This window comes from Poecilia latipinna, unplaced genomic scaffold (genome assembly GCF_001443285.1).
Source record: "Poecilia latipinna isolate Pla-1442-1.1 unplaced genomic scaffold, P_latipinna-1.0 Scaffold585, whole genome shotgun sequence".
Lineage (NCBI taxonomy): Eukaryota > Metazoa > Chordata > Actinopteri > Cyprinodontiformes > Poeciliidae > Poecilia > Poecilia latipinna.
In genome coordinates this window covers 252,831-262,956 of record NW_015113201.1, presented here as the reverse complement: position 1 = coordinate 262,956, position 10,126 = coordinate 252,831, and the positions used below count along the sequence as shown (strand labels likewise).

The window sequence follows — 10,126 nt, the reverse complement described above, 5'->3', positions numbered from 1 at the left end:
TATTCAACATTTCGTGCAAAGAATATAGAAATGACAAGAAGAGGAGTTGAAGCCAAATTGTTACTGCAGTTGATGAACCCGGTAACTTTTCAGCTGTTCTTCGTTAATGTGACATAAATAGGTTACAATGATTTTCATTCAGTCAGAACTTTACGCTGACTCTAGTCACATGCATTGCAGGTAAATTCTAGTAAAGCATTGATTAATGCCCGGTTTTAAAATTAGTTAACTGGACTTGTAGCCATTATTTTGTGCCCATGTGGCTGGACACCACAAGGCACGACGAACCCGATCAAACCGTTATACCTAGGATTTCTGTCGGCTAATGGTGGTCTCTCAGGTTTTGAAAATGGGCCGACAACTCTTAGTGTGCACTGGGCATTACACTAAGGAAATAGGAAGGGAGGGTCAGTGGAGAGCACCAGAGTTGAGCCTTTTTCATTCAGTGTCATCAACAGAAAGAAAAAACGGCAGGAAGAGACAATAAAGCCGATAATTAAAATGAGGTCAATAGGTTTAATTTATCGTGCAATTAATTGATTTATCGTTTATCGCGACAGGCCTACTTGGCACCATTTCTGTTCCTCACTTAGTTAAAGTGAAGAGAGAGTAATAACTGTGGTCCAAAGCAAAGTTTTAGGTTGTAATGACTAAATAAAACCAGCCAGTTGTATAGTTTCTATTGCTGGAACACGTTGATAAAAATGTAACTGTCAGAAGAACAGAGCAAACAAACACAATGTTGTGATTCGTGTTTTTCTGTGTAGTTATTTTGAGGTTTTCTGTGTTTATTTCTGTTCTTGTCCTGTCTTTCCTGTTGATTGCTTCCCAGGTGTGTCTAGTTTCCTGATTACCTTCCCTGTGTATTTAAGTCCACCTGTTGTCTTTGTCCTTGTTGGGTCCTCGTCGGTCTGTCACTGCACGTCTTATTCCTCGGTGCTCCCTGAGTTACCTGTGTTGCTGGATTCAGTTACTTTTGGATTTATCATTAAACACCTTCTAAATGTCTGCCTGGGCCTACAAGCGTCTTCCTCACCGCCAACCACACCACCAAATCATGACACATGATACAGTTTTGTTTCTTTTGACTGAAACATTCTGAACACTTCATGACGTGACTTTAAAACCAAGCTAGGAAATGAACTGGGATTTCGGTCCCAATAAGGAAACCAGTACAGGTAAGGGTTACCTGAGAGGCCTGACGGGGGAAACGGCTGATGACATCTTGAAGCATCTCTGTCAAGTAGCAGCACTGATGACGCACACTTAGGAGGAAGTTTTGCAGATCTTCACACCTGGAAAACATGAAAAACTTAACAGGAATAATAAGCCTGTTGCAATAAGTAATTAATTGCATGGTAAATTAAAATAAGCTCAATAAGGTCTATTCTGATGATATTTTATGAAGGGTTGTTTTCTTCACAGAGATTTCATAATCCATTTATGAAATCCATTTTTGGTGGAGGTGTTTTATTTTAGATATTTAAAATGTCTCCCAGTTCCAGTGTGGAGTGATCTCTACAAAATGAAAGTTTATAAGTCTTTGAGACGGTGAACTTGCTCTATTACGCCATTATAATTGTATTTGTTGGAAACGGTTCCAAAGTAACAATATTATCATTTATTGTAAAAATTTCTGGGCCAATTTATCATTCAATCAAATGTCTTAATGTTTCTAAGCAGAAAACATGATTTAAAAAAATAAAAAGAAATTATTTAAAGATTGTATTATTTACCAATTTTTCATTTTATATTTAACAGTCTGCATTTCTTAGGAAAAACCAACATCATAGCTTAAACACCCCAGAACTGAGAATAAAATATTACAGCCGATATTAAAATAAAAATAAACATTACAAGTCAATTTTTATACTTAAACTGTATTAAGTTGCATTTTATGTTTTTTTTATTACTCCAGACACAGTACATGCAAGTTGAAGATGAATTTAATAATTGATACATCCTATATTGGATAATATAGGATGTCAAATAATGCCATCCTGTACTGTGTAACTGGTAGGTACTAAATCTGCAGCTAATTAACAACTGAGAAAGAAAAGTTGCAGCTTCATTTTTATAAACAACCAGGATATAAAAGACACTGCATGCTTACCAGTTACCAGTTCTTTAAAGATAGAGGTAAGAGGTTACCTTTTTTAACGTGAACTTTACAAATTATGTCTACATTAAGAAACAAAGTAGAGTCTGCAAAAGCTGCTCAGCTATGACAGTGCAGACAGATTGATAGTTTGGAGCAGCTCTGAGCTCACATTGTCCAAGTCATTTTCTGGAGCTCCTCTTCAATAAACTCTACAGAAATCCGAGCAGGTGGCCAAGCCTTTTCTACTCGATGTTCATCTATTTTGTCCTCCCTCCCTGAATAGACCCATGCTAAATGATTTGCTTCTTTATATTCATCAACCTTCTGCGTGTCTCTTCCCATCGCCTAAAACTGTGAGATATAGATAGTTCTTATCTTAATGGTACATTTCCCTGGCTAAGGGCACAGAGCAGGCAGCCATCCCAGCCCTCCTAACACTCTGTCAGAGGGGCCAGTAAACAGTGTCAGCCAGCCTCTGCAGCACCCACACCTCCCTTTTTCCTGCTGTTAGTTTATCTAAGGATGCAGAGTGATGATGGGCCGAAGGGCGCTTTTCCTCTAAACCAGCTTCAATCCTTAACTGGTGCTAGAGCTGGCCTCAGGGGCCAGTGTCCTGCAGCTTTTAGATGCGTCTCTGCTTCAACATACCTGAGTCAAATACTGAGGTCAATAGCACAAACAGAGAACCTGAGTTCAATAGCAAGGCTACTTCACTGCATACTGAGGAGGAGATATAGAGGAAACACCTGCTTTCACCAGGAGCTGGGGGCAGGATCATAGGAAACAGGAGGCAATCAAAACATTGTGTTTTGATTAGGGTTAAGGCACGCACGCACACACACACGCACACACACACACACACACACACACACACACACACACACACACACACACACACACACACACACACACACGAAATCCCCAGTAGCAGCTGAACAAATTACCGTTTTCTGGCCAATCATCGATTTTTTAAAACCTCTTCCTTGCGCAAAACTTTTTAGTGAAAAACATGAGGGTTATTTTAGGCATTGCCGTGTTTTAACTAAGCAAAGTTATGTTCAGAATTCCAATTTGTGCGATTTTATGCTGAATGGAAACTCAGCCCATGGAGAAAGTGACAGACTTTCTCTTCTGGTGGTTAACATGGTGCAGAACTTGAGCTTTAACACCTCTGGGTTTTTAAGTTATTTTTACACATTTCAAGACAAATAAAAATATGGCCAAAACGAACTTGAAATGTTACAAAAGAAGACGTATTCTTGACCGAACTGTTTACTATGAACTATGAGCAACTTTCAGTCTCAGCTGCTGTAGCTTCCTTACTTATTTCAGCTACCCATCAGCCCTCACCTCACACATCATTAGAGTGCTGTTTAAACCATTAGAGCCTGGCTCTGTGTTAGGCTACGAACATGGGAGAAGAAGGTGGAGTGCCACCATTGTGAAATGCTTATTGGTGGGGATGGACGACTTCCAGTGGAGAAGGACAGATGGGTAGCTTTGGGGAGACGAGCCTAGATTAATGTGCAGGATGGTGTAAGGCCGGGGTCTGCAACCTGCGGCTCCGGAGGCAGTAATGGCTCTTTGGACTTCCAACAATGGCTCCTCATAACTTTGACTAAAAGTTGTGAAGAGGAAACTAGTATTTTTAAATCTAAAAATCTTAGCAGCTTTACAGTTTTTTCTTTAGTAATTAAAGTACATTTCCTTGATAAAATGACAAAAAAAGTAACAGTAGCACATTTTAAATCTTTTTCTCTCTGTTAGTTTAGAAACTCAGACAAATAATCTCATATATATATATATATATATATATATATATATATATATATGCATGCATGAGAAGGAATTCTCTGGAAAGGCGGTCTCTCCTAACCCAAAATAAGCAGGGAAGCTATATATAAGATAAATAAAAGTAGTACACAAGTACTTGCAGCCAACATGCAATAAAAACAACAACAGTAAAACACTTGATTATTTTATGAAACAATATCACATTAAATTTGATTCAAGGCTTTAAGTAAAAAAATAATCTTCTTATAACAATTCTATAAATTCAGCATGCCCATCAGACTTCTTTAACTATGTAGTCATATTGTTGTATTACATAGAACTAAGTATTTTAGAATGTAGTGCAAGTATTAAAGAAGTGATGTAGAGAACAATTGTTTTGAAACTATAATAAACTTTTTAAACATTTATTGTCCATTTCCTACCCATTCTCTCCAGTTCCCAGTTGGATCTTGTCTAGGTCTACTTTGTCCAGGTGCATCTGCTGCACAGCGCTCAACACCTTCTGCTGGTCCACTGGGTTGGTGATGCCAATCTGACAAAAGGGGGAAAAAAAACCAACAACAACAAAAAAAAAACGTAAAGATGTCTTCTAGTGGATTCCGTGCACTTTAAATGCAACAAAAAAGTTTAAAATGTATTTTTTTTTAAGTTTAAACTTGTGCACAAAGCATTGTTCCTTATATTATCTTCCACCTTTTCAAAGTCCTCCTTCTCCATGGTCAACAGGTAGCTCCAGGTGATGTCGTTTTCCTGTGCTCATCACGTGTTATCAGAAAAAGGCAGAAAAAAACGAATTTACCAAATCCAACTTCTACAGCTGTTTCTGTAGCAGATGTATTTCATGCATTTTCCTAAAGCTGCAAAAAGCCACACGCACCTATTGAGGTCTAAAGTTTAATAAGTAAGAATCTACTTCTGAATTTTTGCTTGTACTGATGCAGAAATTTTGTGTGTCACACCCCAAGTTAAATCTCGTCCCAGTGTGTGGTACTTACAGCCATGATGTCAGTGAGGTAACCCAGATTAAGGCCATGCAGGAGAAGTTCAAGTTCATCAAGCTTTGTTGCACTGAGTAGCACAGAAAACAGATCTTGGCTCATAAACAACTGGCTTACAAAATCAAAATGTTTTGGAAATAATGTTGAAAGTTGTGTTTTGTTTTATTTAAAAAAACAGGCAATAAATGGGGAGAGGGATATTGCAAATGTTATTAATTGGATTTTATTTTGGGTACAAGATCATCCAAACAACACTCTTCAGAGTGGAAGAAGACTCAAAGTCAGACACTTTCAGTCTCAGGGAGGCATTCAAAAATTAAGTGAGATGATGCATAAAAGTTGGACGTATATCAGGAAACTTTAATTTATATCGAGCCTTTCTTGCTATGTTTTCAGGTTGCTGCAATAAGATAGAGCTGTTTTGGTTTGTCAAGTTCACCATAAAAAATGCCATCTACCACAGAAGTAAATGCATAAGAATCTTAGGTAGCATTCTGAATGACTTGTGGCAAACTGCAGCAGGTGCCTGGAGGGCAGAACATGTTACAGCAAGCCGCTCAGGCCTTCCAACTCTGCTGGTCATGAAACATGCTGGATTTAGAAATGTTGGCAGCCAGAAATCTCAGTGTTAACACAAGTGTCTGGACTCTTTGATGAACACAGACAGACTGATGTTTATACAGTTGAAACCAGATATTTACAATACAAAGACACAGACATTTTTTAACAGTCTGAAGTTAAATCAGACCAAACTTCTCTTGTTTTAGGTCAGCTAAATGCCAGAAACATTAACAAGAACATTTTAAGAATTTTTTTGTACCTTTTTAAAACTTTACATGCATTTGTTCAGTATCAGGGACAACTGTCTTTTAAACTGTATGCCATTGGTCAAACCTTTTGGATTTTCGTCCACAAACTTCTCAAGGTAGTGTGCTGGAGTTATTGCTCATTCCTCCTAACGAACCTATAACTGTCAGGTTTGAGGCAGCCTTGTCAGGTCCACCTCACCGCCTATAACTTATAGGCAGTGAGGCCTATAGGTTATAGGCCTCACCGCCAATGACTATAGGAAGTCCTATAGAAGTTATAGGACTTCTATAGGACTTATAGAAGTCCTATAACTTCTACATAGGACTGAGGTCAGGGCTTTGTGATCATCAAACCAAAACACTGACTTTGTTGTCTTTGTAACCACTTTGGCTGGGGTTATTGTTAATTTGGAAGACCAACTTGTACCCAAGCTTTTACTTCCTGGCTGATGTCTTTAGATGTTGCTTCAATATTTCTACATATTGTTCTTTCCTCAAAATGAAGTGTCGTGCCTCCAAGCTTGAAGTCTGGTTTCCAAGGATGAACCAGATTTGTCCAGCTCCACGATTCTCTTCCTCATATCTTGGCTGATCTACAGGTGTAACTCCAATTAACTCAAAATGTGTTAGTTGACCTATCTATTGTGGAGGGAAACCAAAACGGTTTGACCAACGTCATACAGTTTAAAAGATAGTTATCCCTAATGTTCACAAAATGTAAGTAAACATCTGAATTCGAAGTATGAAAAAAAATATGTTTTAAATCGTCTTGCTAAGTTTCTTGTAATTTAGCAAATAGAAATTATGTTGGTAATTCTATCTGATCAGAGAAATCAAATAGGTTTCCTATGACTTAAGTTCAGTCAGTGAGAAAAAAATGTCTCCTTCCACTGATAGCATTGAACACTATCAAAATAAAAGATTCTAAAGACAGTTTAAAATGTGAGCTAAAAATCATTCTGTCCATCTAAAGTTGTAAAACCCTGTTTTCCAGCAATACCATGTTGCTCAACATCTGCTCTTAATTTTAATAGCAAATGGTTATTAGTGAAGGCTAGAAAAAACTATTTTCAGTACAGCAAGTTGGTCAAGATATGTCACTAATTATGATCTGTAAAATATTTCAGTTAAATTGAATGTCTTTTTTTATGTTTGTCCTCAACATGAGTGGAAGACTGTTAGCTAAAACGCTAACAGACAGGAATGCCACATGCCAAACATGGTTAAATATAATGCAGAGTTTCTGGCAGCAGAGCCTGAGTGGACTAAACAACCATGGAGGAGATTTATTATTGTTTATGTCTGGTGGTACAATGGATCAACAACACCTGCCACACATGCAGCTTCACACCAAAACTCCAACAGGAGGCGGTGTGGAGAGAAAGGAGTTTTACCCTGACAGCAGTTTGGAGAACTGATGTAGAGCAGTGTTTCCCAACTCTGGTCCTCAAGGCACACTGCCCTGCATGTTTTAGAAATTTCCCTGTTTAATGCACCTTATTCAGCAGATTGCAGTTCAGCAAACACCTCCTAATTGAAATCACCTGTGCTGAAGCAAGGAAACACCTAAAACATGCAGGGCAGTGTGCCTTGAGGACCAGGGTTGGGAAACACTGATGTAGAGAAACGCTGTTTGAAATGTAAGACTGGGGCCCAGGAAGAAGGAAGAAAGTTTGACAGGATTTGTTGTGTTTTCTGTGACATTATCATGTATACTTAACTGTGTACAACTCAAACTCTACAGTAGTTTAAAATTAGCTAGATGAAAAAAAACACCCCAGAAAACAATGAATACCAAAATGTACAAGTAGCAACAGAATACAGTGTAAAATGTCTTAATAAATACAACTGAGGTGATAAGCTTCATTATGAAAGTTTAAGATGTGTCCCTGTTCCAACACCTGCTTCAAATGATTGAATTATAAAAAAAAAATTGTTATTTCGATGGTGATATTCAGAACAGTTAAAGCTGCAGTAAGAATGCTTTATTAATTTTATTTTTACATATTTGTTTAAACTATCACTATGTACCGATAGCATAGTCAGAGAGAAACTGTGGAAAAATTGAGCTCCTCTGCCTTCTCTGTGGTTCTACTGCCATCTGCATAAATACACTGCTCCCAGTCAGAAACAGCCAATCAGAGCCAGGAGGAGGGTCTTAGCCCCATCAATCATTTCTGTGTGCAGAAACAACTTATAACAACATTTAATTTTCCTTTGGGATCAATAAAGTATTCCTGAAGTTTAATTTGAATTACAGTTACAGAAATGCTAACTAGTCTGAGCATTCAGAAGAGGTGATTGATAGCGCTATGGTCCTCTTCCTCTGATTGGTTGTTTCTGATCATGAACAGTGCAGGATCACAGGGAGGAAGCAGAAGAGCTTGATTTTTTTCACAGATTTGCTTCAAATTAAACTGACACAACACAGTCACAGTTTTAGCAAATACATAAAATCATTTTATTTATAAAAGTGACATTAGGCTGCTTTGACCCACAATTTCCTGACTCATTTCTTTATCACTCTATCTCCATCAGTCTGGAGGCTTTAAGCACCTCGGCCACAAAAAATACACATCTAGTGCATCGAGAACATTAAAAGTCTACCTAAAAGGGAAAATACATTACATTATTCTACATTATCATGCATTCAGAATTTTCAATTACCATAAGGCACACATTTATATTAAAATATTGATAGCACTTTTACCAGCTACACTAAATACTCAAAGCAAATGACATGACCTTCAGTCACAGATCTTACCTTTCCACAGAAGATAGAACATCAGAGTTTGTCTTAAAAAGCTTAGCTAGTGTCTCCTCCATAGAAGAAGAGCAGGCTGGGACAGCAGAGAGTTTGGAAGATGAAGCTAAAATCCGGGCTATCTGTAGAAAGACAAATTAAACATCTAATCAGACTACAGAGCATTGGCAAACAATAGGCATGAACTTTTCAAATCCAAGATTTGAACAATTTAAATATGCAGTCCAAAATGTAAGAAGTGCTGACATTACCTGAGTGTGCCTGAACATCTCAGCTAGATCAGCAGGGCTTTTGCCAGTCTTTGTCCTTATGGTTTTGTCAGCTCCCAGCTGAAGGAGCTTTAACACAGCCTGTTCCTTGCCATACTGAACTGCTGTGGACAAGGCCTTGCAGAACACACCAGCATCAATCAGAGTTAAATCACTTTGAGAACAGTTATACAATATCCATATTAACTACAGATTAAGCAGTGCACAGGTTTTCAGTGGAAATCTGTCATGAAAGGGATAACAGTAACATACTGTGTATCCTTTACTGTCCTGGACGTTGATTTCTGCCCCATGGGATACCAGTAGGTTTATCACCTTACAGAGGCCATCTCTGGCTGCCAACATCAGGCATGTCATTTGAGACCTTAAAAAAAAAAAAAGACAACAGACATGTTGGAGAGTAAAGGAGGGACATGGGGGGGACAAAGTTGGGGACAGGAAGTTAATTTAGTAGGAGACAAGGGTGAAAGAAGACAAAAAGTGTCATGTGATGTGAAAACCATTTTCATCTGTTAAAGACAGATGACAGTACTAACAGATTAAAAGAAAAATGTTTGAAATGAAGTCAGTGCAGGGAAACCACAAGAGGGCAGCACATACAACATAATGAAGAGTGATCAGGTCCAGCTCTTGGTGTTGAAAAACTGCAATCCCTCGGAATATTTAGACAATTTTTCTGTAATGTTAATGTACAGTTTCACAGCTAAAAGTATTTTCATTAAAAACCACTTGGACAAAACATTTACAATCATATGTTTCAGCTCAGCTCTTTAAAATGTTCAGCAACACCTAGGCCTTCATTTTAGAGTTTTTATAAAACTTGGTTCCAGGAATTACGTGCAGCAAATTTAAATGCAATTTTTTCCTAATTCGTTTCAGGTCTTAGGTACAAACAACAAGAGGACATCGTGGGACCTTAGCTCTGAACCATCATAGTTTTTCTGAGGAATTTTAAGTCCCAAAGTATGAAGGTAGGCAACTCAAAATAACCTTAAAACCCTCATCTTAAAACTTGTAAGGAATCTAAGCTATAAAGAGCTATATGCTTTGACTGGAAGCATCTATGTAAATCACATCATCATAATTCATGACTGACAGGAATGTAACAGAAACAAGGTTTTTTCTGGACTTGAAACACAACAGGACACTATTCTAAAGAGAAAACTCAGTTTTTGTTGCAGCTTTTTCACACCAAAATTTGTTAGTTGCAAAAGAAAGAGAACATTATCAAGAAAATTAAAATATTTGTACTGACAGAGGTGATCGATGGAAGGTCATGCAACCCTGAACCCTGAGGCAGGGTTTCCCCCAGAAAACTTGCTAAGCCCGGTGGTCGGGGCATCAAGGCGGTCCACCGGCGGTCCACCGTGTTTTTGTATTAAAAGATGTTA

The 10,126-nt window shown here is 38.0% G+C and overlaps 1 protein-coding gene across 1 annotated transcript in view; it reads right to left on the bottom strand.

The window, feature by feature from the left end:
* asz1 (ankyrin repeat, SAM and basic leucine zipper domain containing 1) overlaps positions 1 to 10,126 on the bottom strand; it is a 56,910-nt gene that overhangs the window by 10,524 nt on the left and 36,260 nt on the right. The window contains exons 5-11 of the mRNA XM_015042308.1: positions 8,988 to 9,099; positions 8,718 to 8,852; positions 8,467 to 8,588; positions 4,891 to 4,963; positions 4,589 to 4,645; positions 4,318 to 4,427; positions 1,190 to 1,295 (exon numbers count right to left, since the gene is read on the bottom strand). Coding sequence (XP_014897794.1) covers positions 1,190 to 1,295; positions 4,318 to 4,427; positions 4,589 to 4,645; positions 4,891 to 4,963; positions 8,467 to 8,588; positions 8,718 to 8,852; positions 8,988 to 9,099 — 715 coding nt within the window. The remainder of the gene's footprint in view (positions 1 to 1,189; positions 1,296 to 4,317; positions 4,428 to 4,588; positions 4,646 to 4,890; positions 4,964 to 8,466; positions 8,589 to 8,717; positions 8,853 to 8,987; positions 9,100 to 10,126) is intronic.